Source organism: Salminus brasiliensis, chromosome 9, assembly GCF_030463535.1.
Source record: "Salminus brasiliensis chromosome 9, fSalBra1.hap2, whole genome shotgun sequence".
Taxonomy (NCBI): domain Eukaryota; kingdom Metazoa; phylum Chordata; class Actinopteri; order Characiformes; family Bryconidae; genus Salminus; species Salminus brasiliensis.
The window spans coordinates 23926467-23952445 of record NC_132886.1 but is presented as its reverse complement, the minus strand read 5'-3'; the positions used below and the strand labels follow the sequence as shown (position 1 = coordinate 23952445).

Below are 25979 nucleotides of genomic sequence, written 5' to 3'. Positions count from 1 at the left end.
TAATAATAACAACATATAAGATAATATATGAAATAATTAGAAAAAACTGCTGTATATATAATTTTATTACTATTTATTATTATTTATGATTACTTATTATTACTATTACTATTTACTTATATATATTGTATTCAATATTTATATTTCTGAATATCCAGTAACTACTATGAAACTAATTCTGCAGTTATGAGTGTGAGCAACTGAAGTGCAGCTTCACACACAGGCTGTTAGGGCTGAAGGGGTTTTAAACTGCATCTTGGAGAACAGCTATGTCCTCTAGGTGGTACTACTTGGCACTGCAGTAGAAGAAGTGCAGGGTTAGAGTTAGAACTAGAACCAGAAGCAGTTTGAACATGCAGGGAAGAATGAGCGCAGTTTGATAGGAGGTTTGAACGCACAGTGTCTTCTCGCCCTCCATAATGGGGGACAAGGGTCCGCTGTGGTGGCTGCTGGAAGGCTCTTTAGGGGGAGCTGGAGAGCTGGAAGTTGGTGTTTGCGGGGCTGAGCCTTGGCTATCTTCGCTACTTTTGCTCTGCTGCTGCTGGAGTGTTCTGATTGTGGTGGGCTGGATAGGCTCCTCCACCACAGAGCGCCAGCTTCGGTCCTTCTCCCGCTCTTCTTCGGTGCTTTCCTCCTCCTGCGTTTCCTGATGGAGCTTGTTCAGAGCCTGCTCCATAAGGGAAACCCCCTCTGGAAGTGCGTCCTCCAGACAAAGGCTCTTGGAAGGGGTCAGTGGTGTTCTTGTGGGCTCAGGGATCCAAGGGTCAGTTTGGGTTGACCTTTCGCTAGTGCTTGCTTTCACACTGGAGATGGAATGGGCTGTGCTGCCCTCTCCGTTTTCAGTTGAGTTTGAGACATGGCTGAAGACACACACACAATAATCTGCAACTTTGGCATAATAGACAGTAATTACTCTGACAACTGTATAAAAATACACATACATACGGTTCTCACACAATAATGTAAATATAGTAAAGAATAAAAAATTACACTATGGCTGCAACTACCGTAACCAATAAGGCTTCTGTCTCATGGTATTACTTTGACTTTGGGCAACCATCAACATTTTTGCAACCACCTAATGGTCTAATGACAAGACCAATCATGTCAACAACACTAGATGTAAGACCGACACCAGGACACATGATTTTACCATATTTGAAATGTGTTGGTAGTTTTTACATTCTCTGTACATAATCGATAAGTATCATATAAAAAGGGTCCAAGATCTGCTTAATAGCTTGCTTTATCCTTTGTCCCCTCTCCTTAAAGCAGACCGAATACTGCTCGCAAAAAGACAGCATTTCCTTCCAAACCAGGCAAGCCAGAAGCAGCACTAACTGAGCAGTTACAAGAAACCAAAGTCACATGGTACATAAGTTTTCCCTCACTCTCCTTCTTTTGCTGGAAGTCGTTCAGTTGTCCCGGGCTCCGAGTCTGCCAAGGAATGTTGTGCCGTTTCTTTGTTGTACTAAATGTGTGGGAGGGCGCCTTGCATTTCTCACAACTGCGCGTCAAGACTACTTGAGCAATTTGGATCTCCAGGGAAGTGTTACAGAATGAAGCTTTTGTAAGACCATGGCTGGTGATCAGCAGTTTCAACTTCAAACTAACTGATTTATTGCTGTATTTAATACGCTGCTTAATAACCGGCGTCACAGACACTACTAGAATAGTGAGTGCCGAGAACTGATAACATAAACACATGTTAAGGACCCTATTTTACAATACACAAACATGCTTGAAGATCTCAGCTACAGCTCTAGAATGACATGGTAGTTCTTCCTGTACACAAAGGGACATGTTCGAGGGTCCTGCGAATTAGGGATTAGAAAGAAAGAAATAAAGTAAAACACTAAAGTAATCAAAAGCCCTTGCACCAGTACCTGTTCACTGGGTGATGCAGACCATCCAGAGAGCTGGTTGAAAGTCTACAGGGTTTGGAGTATCCATCAATGCAGAAAGACTGATTCAACACCCGAGCTGCAGCAGGGTTCACTGGGGTCACATGCACACACACACACAAACACACATTTGCAATGCCATTTGTGTCATTTAAGTTAGTTTAACAAAACAGAAGACTAAATAATACAGGGTTAGGAGTGTAAAAACCCATTAATGGACCAGCCTGTAACAATATGTAGTGAAGAATGTGCTTAATTTGTTTCCAAACATATTTTTTGATCTAGAAAACACCTAAAAAACTTATTTCAGTGTATCTTTATTTAGTGTTTTGTTAAAAAATGCTTTTGAATCGTACCAATATAAGGGCGGTGTATTGGCAAGAACCTGGTGATACCACACATATTACAATTCAATATATATAGGAAAACTGCTAACCTGTATATGGTTGCTGTCCAATGAAAAAAATGTATCTTCAAAATTACAGGAGATGATAAAAATGCTCTTAATTTTAAATGGAAGTAAATTAGAGTTTATTTAGAGAAACTTCGAGCAGTTCTATTGGTCCATTCATCAAAAATAATCAATGATCCAAAATGAAAACAAAAGATATGGACAAAAATGGAGATACATGCTTTTTATTGGACAGCAGTAAGTATAAAATCTAAGTAAAAGAAAAGTTTTTACACAACTTTTACACAATCAGAACAGCGGGATCTGAAGTCAAAAGTTTTAGAACGGCCCCAATATTTATTGACATTAACACGTCTGGTGAATCCTGAAATAATCTAACAACATTTTCTGTGGTTTGATTCCATCAGACAAACAGAAATATGCCTGTTGAAAAAAAAAAAAACAGGAAATATTATAAGTAATTATTACTGTGGATTTTGGCTTCTCTCTGCCTCCGGCTCTCTCATGTGTATCTGTATGCGCTTGTGTGTGCTTGCGCTCATGCTTATATACTGGTAGGTGAGAGCAGTTTGCTCCTTTGTGGTTTAAATAGTCTTGTTGTATTTTCTGATAGAGCCGCTACGAGAAAGCGAGAACAACCTACTGTCCAATAGCATTGTAGAACCCCCACTGTAAACCTGAGATGGACCATTTTAATGGGAAACTGTTGTTTACAGAAAGTAAAGCGGAAATGAGGTACATGCTGGTGTGCTTTTTATGTGAGAAGGTAAAATTGGGTCTCATCTGGTCATGCTGGGGATGCATTTTAATGATAAGTGTAAATAGAATCCGGTCAAAGTAGATCCAGACACTGTCCGGATACAAAACGCATGTTAATGCGAGGTTTCTACAAGCCCGGAGAGTCAACAGCTTGTGCGATAGGCAGCTCACAACAACACCCTGTAGCAGAGCTCAACACTGGACCAAGTCTCAGTTTCAGCAGTGAAGACGAGGAGACTTGGAGCTGCAGTTCTGACAGGTTGAGCGGCAGTTAGACAGTCTTTGCAAAATAAGAAAAGCAGGCTTGTCTTGGCCATGCAACACTGCCAGTGGGCCGCTGAAAAAATTGGAGGTGTTCTAAAACTTTGACCAGTAGTGCAAGTACCAATTTAAGAACGAATATAAGAAGAACAATTATACCGCTAATATCAGCTTCACCAGCTGTCATTTGACATGCAGTGTGAGGGGGGATAGCTAGATCCAAATGAGTTGGAGCTGACAGCTTGAAAGGTAAAGGTAAAGGTAAAAGGTAAAGGTGCACGTATTTGTCAACCTGGACGTAGGTGCACGTATTTGGACAACCTGGCTATACGTACAGCCGTTCAAGTGCTAAAGCAGTTGAAATACCAATGTTCTTACCAGCAATTAGCTGCTGCTTAAGTAGTGGAATCTGCTGGTCGTGGAGACGGAGCTTGCGTAAGGCATCTGCCAATGAGGACTTGAGCAATGTGATCTCATCTTCTTGCGCCTGCAGTCGCACCTCCAGGAGAGAAAGCCTGTCTGGAAATTCTGCACTGCTCCCAGCCGACACATCATCTGCACATACACACACACACACACACACACACAAAACCGGTCAGCACCTGGCCTCCCAATCTCATCGTTATAAAGATTATAAGATGTCAGGGTATGGTCAGGGTGATACTCTTACGGTGATTCACTGGTTCTGGAAACCAGGTCCAGAACATTTAAAACAGCTCCAGGAAACACAGCCAAAGAGGACACTGCAAATACCATCAGTTAGGACACTTAATACACAGCCTGCAGAGAGTCAGGGCCTATTAACCCCATGAAATCCCATCCTTATTACATCCTAAGGGTTCTCTTGATGTTATATGTGCTTATAATAATAATCTATATGAAACTGTGGTTCCACATACTTATGATCTTTATCTATGCAGGAAGCTACTTAATGTAAATAATGACGATAACATCAGAGGAAAGGCTCCAGTCCGCATTCCTTTCAGGGCTCAGAAACTAAATAAACCATCACCCTGCACTGCACTCCGAACACAACCAGCATTTCCATTTTTCCTCCCCAGCATAATGCCCCCGAACTGGTAGAACAAAAAAAATGGTTTAATACATTGCAAGCGTGAGTTGGCTGCATCCATGTATACCTCAGAATTCATCCTGTCACTTCTAGCAGCAGTCATATCATCAATAACCACCAGCGATCAGTGTTTCATTGTTAGCCACATTTGGCCATGCCATTACACTGCCTCCACCATAGGGTTGGAAGGTATAACATCAGTACCATACCCACAGTTTTCAAAATGTAACATGTCTGATGTGTCAGATTTCTGTTCTGTGTCTATCTAGTTCATGGCCAAATAGGCTTATTCGCCTCCCCCATGTGCATTTAAGAAAGCCACAGGGTGGAGGTGCTGCGTGAGCTCACTGATTGGTGATGTCACGCTCTGAAAACAGGTGGTCCACCGTAGTTAACGGCACACTGAGTTCATTTGAAAGGGAGAGCAAGCAAGCCTGGATATATTAAATTTGTCTGAAAACAGACGAAAACACTCCTAAGATCATTCCCTCAACTCTGTGCTCTCAGATATGAGGCTTTATCCTCTAGATGTGTGGTCTGAGCCTTAGTTAGCTGGAACCTGGACTGTGCCGTGGTGTTTGGCGTGCCGGATAACTTATCTAATTATAGCTAGACTGCCGACTACAAGTCCAAACATGGCACAACCTCAGTCTCAATTTACCTTTCTGTAACTCCCAAAACCAGCCGCTGGACTTCGCTCACACACTTTTTTTTCATCAACTCTTGTATCGGAAGCTCAGCAGTTCAGTTACGTTCAGCTTTCCGTCCTTTCAACAGCAGTCACTCCATCTGAGACGTCCCCTTCCAGACGTAAATAAGACTTGAATTTGTTGCTAATGCTACTGTTAGCTTCTCTCTTCTGATTCAGAACAGGTCAACATTTGCAGCTGTTGTCAAACTGATGGTATAACATTTACTAAATGAAAAATGTAAAATTATGCATGTCCACTTATTTTTTCACCCTGTGAGGGAACTGAACATCGAACTTGATCATTTTCAGGTTAAAAATACGGCAGGTTGAGGTTTATAAATGGCACGGAAATATAGAACCATTTGCGCTACTTGCCCCTCTCCCGGTAATACTGTAGTAATACTTTGAGATGGTATGACAAAAGTGAATACTGTCCATCCTTACTCCACCATGTTAGACAGATGACGTTGAATGCTGTGGCTCATGAACCCTTCCTTTTCTTCTCCATAGTCAAGCTGACTCTTACTTTGATCGTCCAACAATTCTTGTTGCTTGACATGAGTAACAAAAAGTTTAGTTCTATGGGATAAAAAACATGCAAACATGTGACACTTCTGTTCCAAAGCAGGTGAGGATGATTAGGCCACGTTTTTTGTTGAATTCTTGCTTAAATACAGTAAATTTCCAGATTTCGTTTTTGTTCCTCAAACCACAGCCCTGGGTTTTCCACTTATATGTAAACTTACAGCAAAACACAGAAAGAAATGTTCCAGTCTGTTGAAGTTTGACTTCTGCTAATGACTAAGCTCATCAACAACATTTGGTATTTTTGTTTCAGCAGGTCTGTCTTTCAAGAAGACTTTCCACCAAACCTTTTCACCAGCGATGGCAGGAGAAATGGGGCCAGTTTAGTTGTTTCAGAATATTTCCAGGTAGTCTAGTGATATCATCTGTACTGGTAGGCGAGTACTGACGTCAGATAACACTGGGTTTTCATTGTCAGATTGACAGGTTGGTAATTGCAATGTAGGTCATTTGCTAACAAGCATTCCCATGCAAACAGGTTATGTCAGGTTTGTAAGATTTTAAAAGTCTTTTAGCTCCAGTAGTACTATTGAATGAGTGCAGTGATGTTATAATTGCAAATTCCAGCACCATGATGCCTCTTTCAGAGTATATGACTGAAATCTTCCTGAAACTGCTCCGTAAAGAACCTCAGCACTAAAATGCACAAAAGTAAAAAATAAACATTAGGGAAAGAATTTGCAGCAACCGTACTACTGCAAATCCCGATCCCAACTGACTTTTCCACAGGTGTGGTGTTGTTACTTGCTTAAACCGACCAAACTAGCAGAGCTGTGTGACACTTCTGGTGCTTTCCAACACAAACTCCTCCACTCGACCCAACCCTGACTGCTCCTCGCAGACTCGCCTCTCTGGTTTGATTGTATGACTTTTTATTGTCAGCTTGTTTTGCAGCCTTACAAATTACATCAAACTGATACATGCTTTTCTCAGTTAACCTCTTATTGACTGAGTTACACTGCAAAACAATGCTTAAAGCGACAGTTACACAACAAAATTATAATTATCTGCTCTAACATCCAGGACCTGTTCAGGGGTTCCAAGGTTCCTTCTTTAGTTTTGCACTGGAGAGGCCAAAATGCAACCAGTGCCAGTGCCAAAACATAACCAGTAACCAGTGTTAAAAATATAATATGTCAATATATTATAAATATTTATAGACAGTTTGATGCTACACAATATTTCTTACAATATGTAAAGGGAGATTCAATGTCACAGCTATTAAAATATTCTCCTATCCTGAGTACAGTGACATTCAGCACTGCTGCACTTTATTCAAATGAATAGCAATTAATTACACTTGCTGTAATGAAATGAGCTGTTGGTCAGTGTTCTTTAAGCAGGGGCGATATCCATGCTACGCTCGATTAGAGGTCTGGGCTATTGATGACAGGGTTGTGGGCTTTGCACTGCAATAAATGATCATTATGTAGCATTTTACCTCATAATAACAGCTTCAAAATCATCACAATGCTCCAATTGCATCTCTATTGCTGCTACTCCAGGCTCAGCACACTACTAACTGCACTATGTAACAAACTGTTGACGCGGGTAGAAGAATGCTTGTTAGAACCTCCTAACGCTGCTTAACCTGAGGATTATATTTGTGTAAAATAAGGTAATTCTACATGCTTCCTTCACTTCAGATGCCGGCCACTTCTAGAGGCTATAAATTCTCAGCTTGTCCAACAAAAAACGAAAAGTGGAGTTCATTATTTTCCCTTTATAGACGACAGTAATTCACACAGTGTCAGAAAGCAAATAGGCGAGTCTACTTGCAGTTGCACACTACTTACATTTTCATGATACTACTGTAACATACTTAGCTAAGTCTCCATTACTTGTTATCTTGCAAAAATTCCAGACACAGATGCTTGACTGAATTTTGCGTAAAGGTGAATGATGGTGGTGAAGGCAGATGTCCTGGCAAACTATTGCTTTAAAATGTGGTTGACCGAGACGCCACCAGAACTCCCGCAGTGTGAGCACAGACTGGGATTTCGTAAGACTGAGTGGATGGGTTACACCATATCATAACATGGTGTTCAATAAATAACACTGTGTAAGGCATTATGTTTGATGCAAAGCAGCAGACTTTATTGCTTTACTGGTATTATATTACATATAAGGCAGAGATGTGTATAACAAACAAATGACAGAATTTGATTCTATATGAGTACAGTCATGCCTGTAATTCATCTGCTTATTTATCCAATTACTTATGCTGGTTGTTTGTTGATTGGGGTATCACCATCCTTACTTATATTATTAGTTTTAACAACATTACATCTAAATAATATGAATGTGTTTTGTAAGGTTTAAGGAAACTGGGAGCCACTGTGGCTGATCCAGAATGGCAGAAAGTGCAGGGTGGGTGAACAGTGTTTCGCTGTGTCAAAAATAAAACACTTGACTAACTACACAGTAATTAAGCCGACAGTTAAAAGAGACACTGTCTAAGTTTTCGGAGATGAAGTGGGACGTGGAGCTCACCAAAATATCCAGCCTTACAGAGCCACAATATAAGACTGTTTGCACTCTTTCAGACCGTGGTGTTTACGCTCTACACAGCCCTAGACACACACACACACACACACAAAGAATTTGCTGATCCAGAATCACAGTTCGTCCCCCTGAATCTCAGTGCTGGCATTTAGCATTTGAGGCTAGTTACAAACACAGACACACAGACATACACACACACATACACAAAGATCCACTACTCTCATCTGATGAAAGGCTCTTTGAAATTCGTCCTCTCTGCTACCTGAGCCCGTCCCCTCTAAATCAGTCCGAAACCCAACCAAACAATGTCCTAAAACCAATAACACCGACCAGTCGACTCTGAGCATAAAGGGTTCTACACAGTACTGAAAGGCAATGCACGCTTATTTATATAGTATATTTCACCCACAGAGATCTTTTAAAGCGATTCACATTAAAGTACAAAAACAAAGATTCAACCTCCGATTGCAAATGTGGTTTATTAGGAAAATATTATTTTTATATTATTTTTTACAATTACCTAATAACTCAAATTTTAATAACTCAACTAATAAAACAAGTGAATGCTCCAAATTCAACACAAAATGTTGCTTAATGATGACTGCAGTTTCAGAATTATTCAACCCCTTCATGACTGTTTTTAGAGCAGAATTTATTTTTGTGCTGCTATGACCTGCTGCCAGCCCATTCCTCACTGGCCGTGGCCTGTAGTTTATGAATATTCTTGGGTTTGCGTGCTGCAAGGGGTTTAAGTCACTCCAGAATCTTCCATGGACTTCTAAAAAACCAAGCCTGGGTGGACTTGGATATGCTTGGGATCACTGTCCAGTGATGAGCAGGTTTCAGCTTCCTCAAAGAGCCACTGCCATGCTACTGGCTCTTTTCTGCATATGCTTCATTCTTCCTCCTCCAGACATATCGCTGATCCATAGACCTGAAAAGGTCCAGTTTCATTTCTAGCTCATTTTCATTGCAGAAGTTCTGTGGAGAGCTGGAACAGCAGTATGTCTGGAGGAGGACGATTCCTGGGGGGGCATCACAGTTGCCTGATATGAACCCCACAAACAATTTTCTGGTGGGATTTGAAGAAGGCGGTTTCAGCACGCAAACCCAAGACTATTAGTGAACTGGAGGCCATTGCCCATGAGAAATGGGCTAAGATTACCCATAAACAAACATTTATTTGCAGTAATATTTATTTAGGAAGGAAATGTAGTTTAGCACAGTAACCGTGGTCACCTAAACATATGGCAAAATTAAATAAATAAATAAATACAAATCTAAACTTGTCTGATGACAAAATGACAGAATTCTATGACAGCTTCTGGTAATGTTCACCGCAATACACATAATCACAGGTCTGATATGGTTTTCAATTCTGTCAAGATGTCAATATTGGATTTGATTTGTGATATGTTACACGATAAAAATGTCTGGATTCTACAGAGCTCTAATTACACTATATATATATTTATTAAACTAAATCAATCAGTCCACAACCTCTCAATATAAACACTGACACTGGGATTTTACTTCAGTAATACTCAGCAGCTCATCTGATCTAAACTGTGTGACTGTATGTACACCAAGATTGACATCCCTAAAATATAATACTGATTTTTGACTTGTTTACTCTATTAAAATTGGTACATCCTTCCCCTAAGACTATCTATCTATACTAAACTCTCAATTCCAGCGTTTAATGTCAGAATACAAGACAGCATCTCTGCTGATTTTGGCTTGTTATGTACAGACTTTGGGTGAATATTGCAGCCACAATGTCTGGTAGGCGTTTATCTCATCACTCCCTAAAAAGAATGGCTTTCCTTCAGCTCTCTCTCTCTCTCTCTCTCTCTCTCTCTCTCTCTCTCTCTCTCTCTCTCTCAAAAAACACTTCTTACTTTGCCTACAGCAGAAAAGCAAACCATGCTACAAGCATGATCTCACGCCTCACAACCAACAGACGGAAAGAGGGCAGGCACATACATGTCCAAGAGAAATGCAAAAAAAAAACCTAAACAAAACATGACATAAAGAGGAGGGAAAAATCAAAAACACACAGCGGGTTGTGAAAAACCCTTTTGCCTACACTGAAACAGGAGTAATGTTGACATTAAACCAGGTTCAGCTGGCAGTGAGCCTTGTAATAAAAGATTTATGCATCTGCAGAGGCTTTTGCACAATCCCAAACCAGAGAAACTGGGATGTTTTTGCTCGGTGCGTGACAAGAGAACTGCGCTGTAATACAATCTGCTCCAACTGGTTGGGGTTTAAAGGGGAACAATCAAAAGGCAGGAACAAAGAACTGCTCTATTTTTGCCAATTAGATCCTTCTTCTTTCTTTGGAACAAAAGCGAAGCTGATTCAAACTGGTGTTTGTGAAATGGTTCATAGGCTTTGTGGGCAAAATGGGAAAAAAAAACAAGATGCATGCATAGACGCACCACACACAGAGCACAGTTCCTACACTTACAAATAAAGAGTCTGCAATTTCATTGGCAATTTAAAAATATATATAATATTTCTCACACTTTGGCAACCCCAGCCATTCAAAGGCCCCCCAGCACTATCAATGTCCAGTACCAGCGAAACCAGCCCCCACCATTTTTCGACCTGCCGCAGATACAGCATTGCTGAGCAGCCGACACACTCTAAGGAAAGCACAGAATACCTAGCTCTGCTAAACCAGCTAACAGATGCCTGTGCCGGCCAACATTGCTTAAGAGTGATAAGTGGAGAGAGTGCCGTCTACCCACCTAAAGAGAGCACGGCCAATTGTGCTCCTTCAGACTCTGGCCACTGATGGCAAAGCCTTAGTGGAAGTGCATTAGACTGCTGAGCCACTCTGAGCCCCCTGCCAAATGCTTTTTCAGTGACTACATAGAAGAACTCATTTGTGTGTGTGTGTGTGAATGAAGAACCTTTTCAAAAGTTTTCAAAGAGCCTATTTACCAATTTAAGGTTCCTCACACTCCCAAATGTTTCTACAGAATCAAAATTGGGTCTTTTTAATGGCAACCCTTTAAAGCACCTTTATTTTTAAGAGTGTTGCACGTCTTCTCATGAAAAAGAGACAGTCATGCTTTTGCATAAGCCATTTATTCCTGTAGTGTAATGACCAAAGACTACAACTCCGCAGATGCATGTTTTTCAAACCACAAGGCACAGTAGCTCATGACCAGACATCTCATTAGTCTGCTCTCACTGCAGTCTAACTGGGTACAGTCTACTGGACTTATATAAACCTGTGGTGTGCATATTTTTGGAAAAGGAATTCACAGGCATTCATTTCTCGTGCCCAAAGTCACCAAAGTCACGAGTGCTAATTTAGCACCAGGATGAAGCTGGCTCTCAATGCTAGCTACGTCTGCCCATGGTTAGGAATCACATGTTAAAAAGAGCAGAAAGCTCCTTTAAGAGGCGTTCTGAACGCCAGCCAACCGCACATCAGGAACCAATTAGCAATTTGTCTTCTTTGGCTCCTCTTTTCCTTCTCGTTCAAATGAACATGTGTAAGCTGAGGGAATAGGGCTTGTGCGTGAAAGCAAGCGCTCGTTTTCTCTCTCCAGTATCCTCATTCACCCCTCACTCCATTCTCTAACCTGCTCCCTGTGCAAACACTGATATGGATGGGTGTGGAATGATGAGGACAATGATGAGCTAAACACAGTCTGTGTGTGCGTGTTTGTGTCCTGATGCCCTGATCTTAAAAACAGAGAATGATCATGATGGTCATGGCATTGGATATTTACACAATACTTGTAACACTGTATATGCTTCACGTTTCACAATTCACAACGCAAGAGCATTTCCCTTATTTTACTGAGGTTAAGTTTTTTACATAATGTGAATTTCATATGTATTTCTTATATTGTGTCCAGATTTCAAGACAAATGGACCAATAGAAATGCTCCAATATGACTTGGATGGATCTTCTTACACTGACTTCCACTGAAACTTATGAAGGTTTGTTTCCTTCTTCTGTAAAGTTGTTTTTTGTGATAGAAAAGATTACTATCACTATCCTCTAAAGAATAAACTACCATAAAACTAATGATCCAAGTAGGATTTAAGTAACTAACAGAAATATCACTATTGCTCTATTAATATCATCATTATTATTTAGTTACTTATTACTATTCATTAATTAATAAATACATTAATTAAAGAACTCTCAAATTGTGAATATTGCAGATACTATATTACAACTGATATGAGCACCTATTAGTAAAGCACTTACTAAGTAAAAAAACTTTTTTCAAATTTTTCAAGTAACGCACAAATAAATATGTTGATGGTTATTATTAGCTAAATAATATCTAATTATCTAATCTGAATATCATGAATCATATTACCATTAATTACCGTTGTTACTAATTTAAGTAACTGATATTATTTGGTCTACTATACTACTAATACTACTAATTAATATTCTTCTTATTATTATTATTATTATTATTATTATTACCATTTTAGAATAATATTATAACTACTATATAATAAGTCATTTCATAATTTCATAACTAATAGTATTACTATTTAAAACTGCTGCTAGTAACAGCAAGTACATACTTAAATGAATCTGGCTGCAGTAAAATAAATTAGAATTAGAACTAGAACTAGAACTAGAAGCAGTGCAGACATGCGTGAAAGAATGAGCTCAGTCTGATCTGAAAAGTTGCCATTTTGGAGACTGAAGGTTTTGCATGACGGCAATGATCTAGATACTATACATCGTTCGTCACTTGTTGGAGCAAAACCCTGATCATTTCCCAATTTAAAAATGCCAGCTGTCCTTTACATGGTGTCAAATGCTTCTGATGAATGTCCAACAGAAAGCATCTAGAATTACTTTAAAAAAAACTGAATATTTTCCCCACTGACTTCTTTTGAAAGGTAAGATGGTTTGTGGTAAGAAGTCATCTGGTGAATTCAGTTTGGCCTTCTTAGTAATGGAAAGGGACACTGAAACTCAATCCAACAACCAGATTTATCCCTTTATCTTGCAGTCACGCTGACTCAGCAGAGAAAGGATTTTTCTCTCTCTCCCCCACAAATTTGGTTTTCACAACATATTTATGTAGGTCCTAATCAAAAGTGTTTTTGCTTACATACCACCAATAAAGCTGATGAAACCAAGGAAATAACAACATATGAATAGTGAGTGATATGGCTAAACTTAGTCGTTTTTCACAATACAGTATGACCCAAAATTGTGGGAACAGACAGAACACAACTGCAACTGTGGGGCTACATTTGTTTTTAATTCTTTAAAAACTATGAGCACATTTGACTATTTCAGATGGTTCAGAAGGAAAGATCATATAATTGCAATCAATAAACTAAACAAATATGACATGATACTAATAAAAACTAATAAAAGTTGTATTTTTTGTGTCATAATGACTGAGCTTTGACCTTCTCCACCAGAGCTCCTGAAACCAGTTTATACCAGCGCTTTGACGTTCTCCCCTACAGAGGTCCTGAAACCAGCTGAAACCAGAGCTTCAACAATCTCCTCTCCAGAACTCCTGAAACCAGCTGAAACCAGAGCTTCAACAATCTCCTCTCCAGAGCTTTGACTTTCTCTTAGAACTGGGCAATATGGCGATATTTCATCGGAATATATAAAATACCCAAGTTTTGTTATCGTGAACGTATGCTTTTCTAAACATATCGAGGATACTGTTCAGCAGCAAGTTTCATTTCTAACAGTGTGATTAGACTGGTTTAATGAGATGAAGAGCGGCAGATGTTGAGTATAAATCACTGTACTCAGTACAGGAGAGGATCTAAATAGTAGTTTATAAGAATCTGTCGCTACTGATGTGTTTAGTCTGTGATTACATGTATCGTGATAAATATCTTGTATAATTTTTTTTGAAAAAAATTATTTCCATATCGTGATATAGTATTTTTACCATATCCCCCAGCTCTGCATTCTCCACTTCAGAGGCCCTGAAACCAGCTTAAACCAGAGCTTTGACTTTCTTCCCCCCAGAGCTCCTGAAACCAGTTCAAACTAGAGCTTCAACCCTTTCCCCAACAGTGTTGTGCTTTGCGCAGGAGAAGAGAATTCGTTATTTCGCATTTCCAATGTCCCTCTAATTAGGTCTTGTATGTATTGGCTGTCTGCAAGAGCATGTGGTGCCCAAATGATCATGTTAAAAAGCCTTACTATAGCCTCTATTCAACCTTTTAAACAAGACCATTCAACAAACTTACTGTAGCTATCACCAGCCCAGAGGTCACCAGTCTTTCCACAGAAGGCAGGTGTGGCTGCAGGATTTCACTCGAAGCAGAAGATCATCTTATTTAACTAAATAGCTGTTTGAAGACTGAAAATAACAAATTCTACAGGTGTGCTTCTGTTTAACTTAAAATAAAAGCCTACAGCTACATTGACCATTTGTAGACAAGATGACCCCAACACTAACTCATTAAGACACCTATATTTAAACAAATACATGACTTCCTTCAGCAGCATATGGTCCTACACTTGTTACAAATACATTGTAGCATTAGGGGGAAATTTATGAGCTGGCCGAATTTGTACTGATAATATCCTCGATATGCTTAGAAAAGCATATTTCACAGGAATCATGCTCTGGGTTTCTGATTCAGAAACAAAGGTAAATGAAGTCTGCTGATCTGCGAAAGCTGGGGGAAGCTGTTACAGGCTCAATCCCATTTTGACTGAATGTCTCCTCTCAACTTTCAAGCCGTTTCTAAGACGGTCACTTAAGGTCTCTTCCAGCCCCAGCGGACTTAACAGTGGACATTCACATGAAAATCCTGTTTATCTAGATTGCACACAGTAGTTAGTGAAGTCCCCTGGGCGGTCATACACCACATTGCTCTAAACTCTCAAAGATATGTAGGAAGCAGCACAGAAGCTGACTCATGGGCAGCTATTTCTTTAAATAATTCTGGTATCAAACAATCTTAGATTTTCTTTAGATCCTCAGATTTTTCTTTTCTTCTGCTGTCTTTCCTCATTTGCAGTGGTGATGTGTATTGGAAGGTAAAAATTGTATTCATAGTTGTTAAAATTTTATTTCAGGAATTTCATTCCTGAAAGGATGGACGTCACAGTTCAGTATGTGTATGGTAAAATATAAAAAAAACAAAAAGACCCTGCCTTCTTTTCATTTAATTTAAACAGACAGTTGTGCAAGTTGTACACTTTGTTCCACTGAGTGCCATATAGTCTCCCCAGAGGGCATTAATGCAGCCTGTACTGTGCTAATAAACAGTAAAGTGCAAACATTAGCCTCTTCAATGCTTTTCCACACACACACCTACAAATGGTGAAAAATAGTCCTTGTTCAATCCTCCATTGTCATTGAGTTGAAATAAGATGTTTAAGCCAGGATTTCAGTGAAATATCTGTTTATATTCTGTCAGTTCAAATCCAAAGGTCAGAACAGTGAGAAATAAAGAATAAATAGAGAAAAGAATGAGGGTATGGCTCTCTCTCTACATGCGACAGCAAGAGGGAAAGAGAAGAGAGAGAGAAAGAGATTGGGGCTGGGGGGCAAACAAGACTACAGTTACTATATCAATACTACTAAACCACTACAGTTCTCACAATGTCTTTCAAATAAAACCGTTTACAGCTTAAGGCTTCCAGGTGGAACATGTCCTTGTGAAATGACCGTATTTACCCAAATAGTGGGTATCATGTATTCAATGTGCACTAAACCATGACCCCCATACCGTCATTCAGAATACATGTGCCCCAACAGCTCTAGAAGACAGCATCCTCCAATTTATTACATCGGATGAAAACTGTGATCCGATTTCTTGAAACAGACCTGGATTTGAGCCTAGTACCCAACAGTCTTCTACATTTACGAAGATTCTGAGCTATGAATGTAGACAGAGAGTTGTCATCCTCAGATTACTAAAGTGTTTATAAATGTGGGGAACAGATTATTGTCAAAACCTGATTATCTGTAGTTAGCAGATTGATTAGCATTAAACAGCTAATTCCAAACACTGCATATATTCAGTCACATTCAACTTCATGTTCATCAGGGCGTAAGTCTTAGTTGGAGGAGCTGGATTTGCCTAAATACAAAAAAAACAATTACCTAAACTTTCTTTTCTAAACTATTAATAAAGGTACAAACAGAAAAATAGTTTGGTTTTATAATGTGGTTTAAAACAGCTGAAAAGCTGAGCGCTGATGACTGACATGACAGCAAGAGAATAAAATACAAGATGTTGCATGTATCTGTCACATCACTGCATCTGAAAAATTAAACAAGCTTGTTTATTAAAGCAGCATTATGCAAGGTGCTTCTTGCTCTTGGGCTCCCCCTACAGTCCAGGAAATGTAATTCACGCTTTACACATGTCTTTCAGGAAAGGCTGAGAGATACAGAACTGTTAGTGAAAGTGACAGAAGCATGTAGACTGATGTGGTACAGTAATATTTTGGACTATTTTGGAAATATGTCTCGGGTTACACAGCATGTTTTCCTTCCCGCGCAGTTACAAGTAACTTCAAAGTAACACAGTAGCCAATATTTGCCAATAACTCCATTATAAATGTGTGTAATATATATATTATATATATTATTTTAATGAAACATTATTTAAACATATTTTAACACTATTGTTCACAAATAATTTGATTTCTTTAAACGTTTATTTCTGCAAACGAATTAAAAGTCATTACTGTACTCAAGTATGCTTCTGTTAACATCTTCTGTATTGTGTAGTATTGTGGCGTTCTCAGGTTCACCGCTATGCCTTATCCCCGAACCTTAGGTGTAAGTCTGAAGCAGCCGTCTGTAAGAACTTCTAAATGTGATGTTCTCTGCGTCAGGCCGCCCACCCTCTGCTGCCGTCTTTCCTGTCAGTGTGGCATTGTGACGGCTCTAGGGCCCTACGGCCCGACATCAGCACATCCTGTCCGCCCCTGCACCTTCACTCATCTGCACGCACACACGCCATGCAAAACCTCAAGGAGGCGCGTACACTTTCTCACCTCTCAGAATGAGAATGCATCACAGCGACAATGGAAGGCAAACAGCGACATTAGTTCTGTTCCTGCGCTGAAGCTGCTGCGTGCTGGAGAGTTCAGGCCCAGTAGCCAGTTTCTACACGCTTCATTTTTTTTTAGTTCATGCAATCATAACTTCAGTTGAGCGAAAGGCTGAGAGGAATGTACCTGAGTTGGACATTTCACATTCACTTTCAGTTTCCAGTTAGAATTGCACAATTTAGAAGTAGTAACTGCTACAGATGACCAATTCAATCATTGCTTGCTTTTTGGGGGGATTTTTCTTCAGTTTCCCCCCCAGTTTAGTCATTTCTAATTCCAGTTAGGACTCCCCCTTTCACACAACGCTACCTGGGCTAGGAGGATGAAGGCTAGCATGTGCTTCCTCAAAGTTATGAAAGTGAGTCAACCACATCTTTCAGAACTCAATTGCACTCAATAGCTCAATTGCAGCCAGTTCGATAGACACCCAAAAGTATCCAGCAGGTTAATTGTGGATTCCATTTGAAGTGGGATGTTGAAGTTGGAAATTTCAATTGGCAAAACCTCCTAAGTCCGGAGAGCCTCACCAACCCCAAATTCAAAATCCAAGATGGCTGCACCGCACATAAACAGTATTAAAGAGAATTTTTCTTTTGCTCCAAATTTGGTAGCGCCAATTGATCTGCCAAGCACTAGCAATGCGCCCGACACTAACAGAGCTTAAGCAACATTGCTTAAGAGTGATGAGGAGAGAGAGCGTCAACTACCCACTTGGCAAGAGCACAGCCAACTGTGCTCTAATGGATTCTGGCCGTCGATGGCAAAATGATATGGCTCTGTATTTAAACTCCATAATGAACCGCTAAACCACTCAAAGCCCCTGTACAGTTATCTGAATGTTTAACTGGAATGCAGTCAACTCAGGTGTGAAGCCATTCCCAGCTCCGACACCCAAATTCCAAGGTAATTGGAACGCAGTGTAAATATCAGGACCTGTCCACAGTACAAATTCTGTAGTATATAAAGTGTTGTGACTGGCAGCGAGTGCAGCAACGAGTTCCAGAGAAGGAGTTGCACAACATCAACAAGCATGACTACTTTCACATAGTACATGTCACTTCTCGTGTACGTTTCCACAACAAAACATAGTTTGTAGAGCAGACGATGATGGATGATGACAGACTGGATTAAGGACACTTGATTATTTGTGGCTCTCTGTTGCTGATCAGTCATGTGGTGTGCAAACATCAACACCTTAAGGAGTCCAATTACATCCCGATCCCAAGTCAAACGTGTGTAGTGTGAACAGTACAGCCATCTGACCACTGAAAGTCATGTAGTGAGTACATGACATAACACAACATCTCCGGACAGCTGAACACGCTGGAGGGGGAAAGCTTTAACTGCCAATTCTGTTACATCAGCTAGCAGACTTCTGGATTGGCTAGCTTTACTCAGTGATGGGGGTGAGGGGGGACAAACTTACTCACCCAAAGAGAGCAAAGCCACTGTGATGCCACAAGAGAGCAACCTAGGGCCAGTGTTTAGATGGTTGCATCACTCTTTCAGTACTTTCAACACATGTATCAACAACCACATTTTGTACAAATAAGAAGGAATTCAAGGCTGAAAATGGCGATTTTATAACAGATTATAAATTTTCATTTCCTAAGCCACCTTGATGCTTTTGCCAAAAATCAATAGTCATTTGTGACCAAACAGTTGAATTGATCATGACATGGCTTGAGGTGAACGGTTTCTTCAGATTTTCACTCAGTCAAGCTCAGAAAACATTTGGACCAAAAGATCTGTTACATGTTACTGTCTGCAGGCATGATAAATGGACAAAAATAAATAAATACAATTTAATGATAAATGAACAAACAGAAATGCTCCAAATTAATTTTAAATAAAATATTTTACATTAACTTTCGTTAAAAGTTAAGAATTAAATTTTGTATAACAACAACACACTGATGGATAAACTGATTGATATTGATATCGAATCCCCCCCCCCTCAATTTTGTTTGTCAAATGTATCCCTTTTTTGTCCCAATCTGGTACTGCCAATTAACACACCCGTTTGAGGGTAAAGACTTTTTTGGGGGTAAAACCCACAACTCCTCTAATACAAGTGAAGCCAGCCACAACCTCTTTTCGATATGCCACCAATGCGGCATCCGTTGGGCACCTGAAACGCCAGGAAAGCGCCAGGTCCCCAGCTCCACCACACCATCTAACAGACGCCTGTGCCAGCCAACAACGAATTGAATAAACATTAAACTCATTTCTTGCTTCTTTCCTTCAAAATAAAACCAACCAATCTATTACATAAAAAATAACAATCTTGACCCAAGCCCAATATATATATAATTATATATAATATAAAAGAACATCTCACCAACCCTGCTCCATGTGTAAAAGCATGAGAAGCACCAGACCTATCTACAGTATTATGAAACCTGGAGCACTGGAACCAGATCTAATCATCCCCCATCAGTATCAGAGATGATTGACGCTCCTATGGCTGAATACATGGCTGAATTACATCTTCACAACAATGTTCTGATCTCTACTGTAAAGCCTTTACAAAACAGTGGAGGCTGTTACTGCAGTAAAGCGGTAACAAACATCTTATTAAGAGTCCTGATTTGGAAAAGATGTCTACAAACCTTTGCACACATAGGGCCAAATTCAGATCAGATTTCTCTTAATGACTACACTGCTAAAAGTTCACGTTTCTTGAGGAACCTTTGGAGGTTCTTCATTTTGAAGCTGTGAAGGAAACCTTGATGATTTGAGGAATCTTTAAAGAAAAGGCTTCCTTAAGGCACCTTAAGAGGTTCCTACATAGTCTCATATGGAAGAACCCCTAAAAGTTCCTCAAGTGCACCTTATTGACAGGAATAGAGAGGCTTTATGAAAACAGACCATTGTGTGTTTACTCTTTTTTCAGCTTCAACAACTTTCTCCTGTTGAGTCACTTTCTCCACAATAAGAATTTCAGCAAGCTGTCTGGAAACTAACCGTGCCTCAAACTGGAGGGCAATTAGAAACGACAGGCACCACAGCACCAATGATGTGGACAATGATCTCTTTCGACGCGGCCCAGACCACGGACATGTCCTGCTGCTAGCCCATCAGCGAGTCGCTACAGGGAAAGCTGGGATGCATTAGCACTTCATCGAGAACGCAGAGCGGACGTTGGGCATGCCAGCAGATGCCTGAGGGCTTCCTCCATGTGATATTTACTGTTCCCCGAAGCCTGAGAGCTCCAGCAGTTTACAAGGCGGTAAACAAAACAAAAGCCAGTGCAGCGGCACCCCACAACAGTTTCAATATGCTATACAGTAGTGCGCACACCATTAAAAACCTATGTAACAGGAAACAGGATCGTCAGAGTCGCTAAAAAGACTGAGTGGGTGGTAGTGCAGGCCAGAGCAGAAGAAATGAGATGCCTGCACTTAATTAAATTGGGGCCAAATGATAATTAGAGGTGGGAAGATGCCACTTTTTTTCCATTTCCGATAGCAACAGCAATACTGAAAAAAATAAAATACAATATAATTATAAGATATTAAAATGTGAAACTGTATTAACATGCACTGTTAAGAACCGGCATTCTATGAATGACAGTATCTAATGTAGGTGCATAGCCTGAACACCAAGCCTGCAAAAAAACAGCTGGTTTCTGCTGATATTGGTTCAATAAACACCAGAGTGGAACAGCGAATGGAAACACTGCAATATCGCAATGCAAAAATGTGGGAGTTTTTTTTGCATAGTGGATATTAGTGATGATACTTCATGCAGCTGCACTCTGTGAACACCAAAAACACCAAACTAACAGCACCAGTCAACAACCTGCTCCAGCACATTCATATCATGCTCCTCACGCCTCCCTCCTGCCCTCCTCCCAGCTCTAGTCTCATTAACAGAATAGTGTAAGAACATGGATACAGCCATCAACCTCCTTCTTTCAAATACTGTCCCATATCGGATCATAAACCATTATGTGGACTGTATCATATCACCCTGACCATTGATACCAAAATGCCTTCTCTGATTAGGACTTTTTATTGATATTATGCTTGAACCTGAGCTTTACTTGGTTGATTGATTTGGCCGTTTTCCCTAATAAGTGCCGCATTGCTGGTGGCTCGCCGCTCAGTCTAAACGGGGTGTGTCCCAGAGGGAAGGTGACACCAATTCATACCTCCTTGTTGTTGTTTTATGAAAATATGACCTATGTGAGAGCATATGTTTACTGTCAACATTTTAATGCTTAACACACTACAGGCTGTACCAGCTACAACAGGCTGTACCAGCTACTACAGGTTTCACCAAGTACTACAGGCTTTACCGGCTACTACAGGATTCACCAAGTACTACAGGCTTTACCAATTACTACAGGCTTCATCAATTACTACAGGCTTTACCAATTACTACAGGCTTCATCAATTACTACAGGCTTTACCAATTACTACAGGCTTCATCAGTTACTACAGGCTTCATCAGTTACTACAGGCTTCACCAATTACTACAGGCTTCACCAATTACTACAGGCTTTACCGGCTACTACAGGCTTCATTAATTACTACAGGCTTCATCAATTACTACAGGCTTCATCAGTTACTACAGGCTTCATCAATTACTTCAGGCTTCATCAATTACTACAGGCTTTACTAGTTACTACAGGCTTCATCAATTACTACAGGTGTCACCAAGTACTACAGGCTTCATCAATTACTACAGGCTTTACCGGCTACTACAGGCTTTACCGGCTACTACAGGCTTCACCAATTACTACAGGCTTCACCAATTACTACAGGCTTTACCAATTACTACAGGCTTCATCAGTTACTACAGGCTTCATCAGTTACTACAGGCTTTACCGGCTACTACAGGCTTCATTAATTACTACAGGCTTCATCAAGTACTACAGGCTTCATCAAGTACTACAGGCTTCATCAATTTCTACAGGCTTCATCAGTTACTACAGGCTTCATCAATTACTTCAGGCTTCATCAATTACTTCAGGCTTCATCAATTACTACAGGCTTCATCAGTTACTACAGGCTTCATCAATTACTTCAGGCTTCATCAGTTACTACAGGCTTCATCAATTACTACAGGCTTCATCAATTACTTCAGGCTTCATCAGCTACTACAGGCTTCATCAATTACTACAGGCTTTATCAATTACTACAGGCTTCATCAATTACTACAGGCTTCATCTATTACTACAGGCTTTACCAATTACTACAGGCTTCACCAATTACTAAAGGCGTCACCAAGTACTACAGGCTTTACTAGTTACTACAGGCGTAACCAGTTACTAAAGGCGTCACCAAGTACTACAGGCGTCACCAAGAACTACAGGCGTCACCAAGTACTACAGGCGTCAACAAGTACTACAGGCTTTACTAGTTACTACAGGCTGTACCAATTACTACAGGCTTCATCAATTACTACAGGCTTCATCAATTACTACAGGCTTTACCAATTACTACAGGCTTCATCAGTTACTACAGGCTTCACCAATTACTACAGGCTTCACCAAGTACTACAGGCTTTACCAATTACTACAGGCTTCATCAATTACTACAGGCTTTACCGGCTACTACAGGCTTCATCAATTACTACAGGCTTCATCAATTACTACAGGCTTTACCAATTACTACAGGCTTCACCAATTACTACAGGCTTCACCAAGTACTACAGGCTTTACCAATTACTACAGGCTTCATCAATTACTACAGGCTTTACCGGCTACTACAGGCTTTATCAATTACTACAGGCTTCATCAATTACTACAGGCTTCATCAGTTACTACAGGCTTCATCAATTACTACAGGCTTCATCAGTTACTACAGGCTTCATCAGTTACTACAGGCTTCATCAATTACTACAGGCTTCCTCAATTACTACAGGCTTCATCAGTTACTACAGGCTTCATCAGTTACTACAGGCTTCATCAATTACTACAGGCTTTACCAATTACTACAGGCTTCACCAATTACTACAGGCTTCATCAGTTACTACAGGCTTCACCAAGTACTACAGGCTTTACCAATTACTACAGGCTTTACCGGCTACTACAGGCTTCATCAATTACTACAGGCTTCATCAATTACTTCAGGCTTCATTAATTACTACAGGCTTCATCAGTTACTACAGGCTTCATCAGTTACTACAGGCTTCATCTATTACTACAGGCTTCATCAATTACTACAGGCTTTACCGGCTACTACAGGCTTCATCAATTACTACAGGCTTCATCAATTACTTCAGGCTTCATCAATTACTACAGGCTTCATCAATTACTACAGGCTTCATCAGTTACTACAGGCTTCATCTATTACTACAGGCTTTACCAATTACTACAGGCTTCATCAATTACTAAAGGCGTCACCAAGTACTACAGGCTTTACTAGTTACTACAGGCGTAACCAGTTACTAAAGGCGTCACCAAGAACTACAGGCGTCACCAAGAACTACAGGCTTTACTAGTTACTACAGGCTGTACCAATTACTACAGTCATTACCAAATACTACAGAATCTGCCAATTACTACAGGCTTTCAAAAAACTACAGGCTTCACGAAATACTAAAGGATCTGCCTATTACAGGCTTCACCAAGTACTACAGTACTACAGGCTTTACTAACTTCCCCCACTGCACTGCACTCGTACCAAACCATGAGGTCCAAACCGCGGTGTGATCTTAACCGTGGCTTTTGTGTATCGTTACACCCCTAATCGCGATATGATACTGTCGCCACACAAAAACATGCAAATACTGATTTTGATCAGAGCGGAAAGTTGTTGTGTATGAGGTGCAGTCTGCTGTATCAGCTGACAAGGCAGTTCAAGCACCAGAAACAGGAATCCTGGTAATTCAGCTACTTTCCCCAAAGCTTACTGGAGTTCACAGACAGACCAAACCGTCCACATGACTGGAACACACACACCTGCGAGTTCAGCAGACACTTTCACAACCAAGATATCTGCTCAGCAAGCCACAATAATGACAGCTGGAGACACCGCAGTGCTTCCTTTTGGTGGTGAAATGAACACAGTTTGGCAGTGAAGCAAGAGAGAAGAAGTCACAGAACAAGATTAGCATCTGTTACTGACAGCACTGACACACACACCCTGTCTATACCCATCAACACACCAGCACCCAACAGCCCCACAGCTTCAGCTGTCACTGCAAACACACTGTGATTTTACCAGGCTTCAGCTTTCACCCCACAGTGCTCACCAGGGGCTGCAGTGGGCGGCTGGAGTGTGTGTGTGTGTGTGTGTGTGTGTGTGTGTGTGTATAAGTGTGTAAAAGTGAAGTGACGGCGTCTCAGGTGCGACAGTGAGAAACCAGCTCCTGCTGAAGTGGACACTGAGCTACTCACCGAGGCTGTTCGTTGATCCGTCCATGTCGGAGCCGCTCTGCTGTTCACACCTCTCGGAAGTAGCTCATGCTGTGAGACGTACAGTCCATTCTTGTCCTGATCAGCCCTTCAGAGCCGCGGTCAGCAGCCAAAAAAACAGGACAGGACAGGACAGGAGCGCACGTGTGTGTGTGTGTGTGTGGAGTGAAGAAGCGAGACCGCTCCAAACACCCCAACCCAGGAAATGAGCTGCGCAGCTGCGGAGGCGAGCAAGTGCGCGACAGGGAGTGTGTGTGTGTGTGTGTGTGTGTGTGTGTGTGCGCGCGCGCGCGGATAGATTTTCTTCCAGGAGCTCCGTTCATGCAAACTTTCTTTCCCCAGGGAGGCGCAGAACTGCCTTAGCTACACTACTGCTGCGCTGCGGAGGAAACTCCTGCAAAATAAGAGGTGCCAGAGAGCTCCAGTCCAGCCCAGGAAAAGAGAAGCGAACTTCTGATTGTAATACAGCTGAGTCGCTGCGCCCCCTGGCGGCGATGGTGCGAGCAAGAGCCGGTTTAAGGGGAACCTGGTCGCAACAGCACTGCAGACCGCAAGAAGGCGCCAGAGAGAGAGAGAGAGAGAGAGAGAGAGAGAGAGAGAGAGAGAGAGAGAGAGAGAGAGAGAGAGAGAGAGAGAGAGGTCCTGATGAATGGGGATGAATGGAGCAACGCTAAAAACGTCACATTAAATATGGCCCTGACATTGAGGGGGTACATACTTTCAGTTTAGTAACATATAAAGATGTATTACACAAATAAACATTAACAAATACATTGACTTGTGTGATGATCTGCTTGTTTCTCTGATGATTATTATTATTTGTTTTGTAAAAAATATTTATTTATTTATTTCAACAATATTACTCTTTACAAAAAACTGTAAAACTGTACAGAGAATACACAAATTACCGTCTAAACATTTTGACGCATTTGGGATTTGGGAGGACGCATTTTGATTACATTTTTATTGATTTCATTATCGTGTTTTTTTTTGTTTTTTGTTTTTTTTAAGTGCATATTTTTGTCCCAGCAGTTCTCCTGAACATAGGATTTGGGAACAAGGCTAAAATATTATTTTTTGTTTTCATGGTTTTATTTCCATAGTAGCAACTCATGTCCTGGAATAGTCTAGAATATAGAAATAGTACAACAATTTTATTTATCTATTTAAAAAATAATAAAGACGACACTTCTGCAAAATTGGAGACTACAAAACTTTGTACAAATAAACTACAAACCTTTTGTCACATTACATTATATTCACATTACATAAACCACTGAACTAATATTGACTAATATGCACAGAAAGCGCAAAAACTCCTGTTCTTGTGCGGAACTAACGCGGCGGAACCATAGGTAGAAAGCAA

The 25979-nt window shown here is 40.6% G+C and overlaps 1 protein-coding gene across 2 annotated transcripts in view; it reads right to left on the bottom strand.

Annotated features, from left to right (window-relative positions):
* The window catches only part of eml3 (EMAP like 3), a 51330-nt gene extending 26352 nt beyond the window's left edge, over positions 1-24978 (bottom strand). Inside the window, exons 1-4 of one of the 2 annotated variants that reach the window (XM_072687928.1) lie at positions 24596-24978; positions 3715-3891; positions 1887-1998; positions 399-860 (exon numbers count right to left, since the gene is read on the bottom strand). In XM_072687928.1, the coding sequence (XP_072544029.1) occupies positions 399-860; positions 1887-1998; positions 3715-3891; positions 24596-24620 (776 nt within the window). In that variant the 5' untranslated portion in view covers positions 24621-24978. The remainder of the gene's footprint in view (positions 1-398; positions 861-1886; positions 1999-3714; positions 3892-24595) is intronic. The other variant, XM_072687929.1, reaches the window with a different exon arrangement.
* Between the last annotated feature and the right edge of the window lie 1001 nt (positions 24979-25979).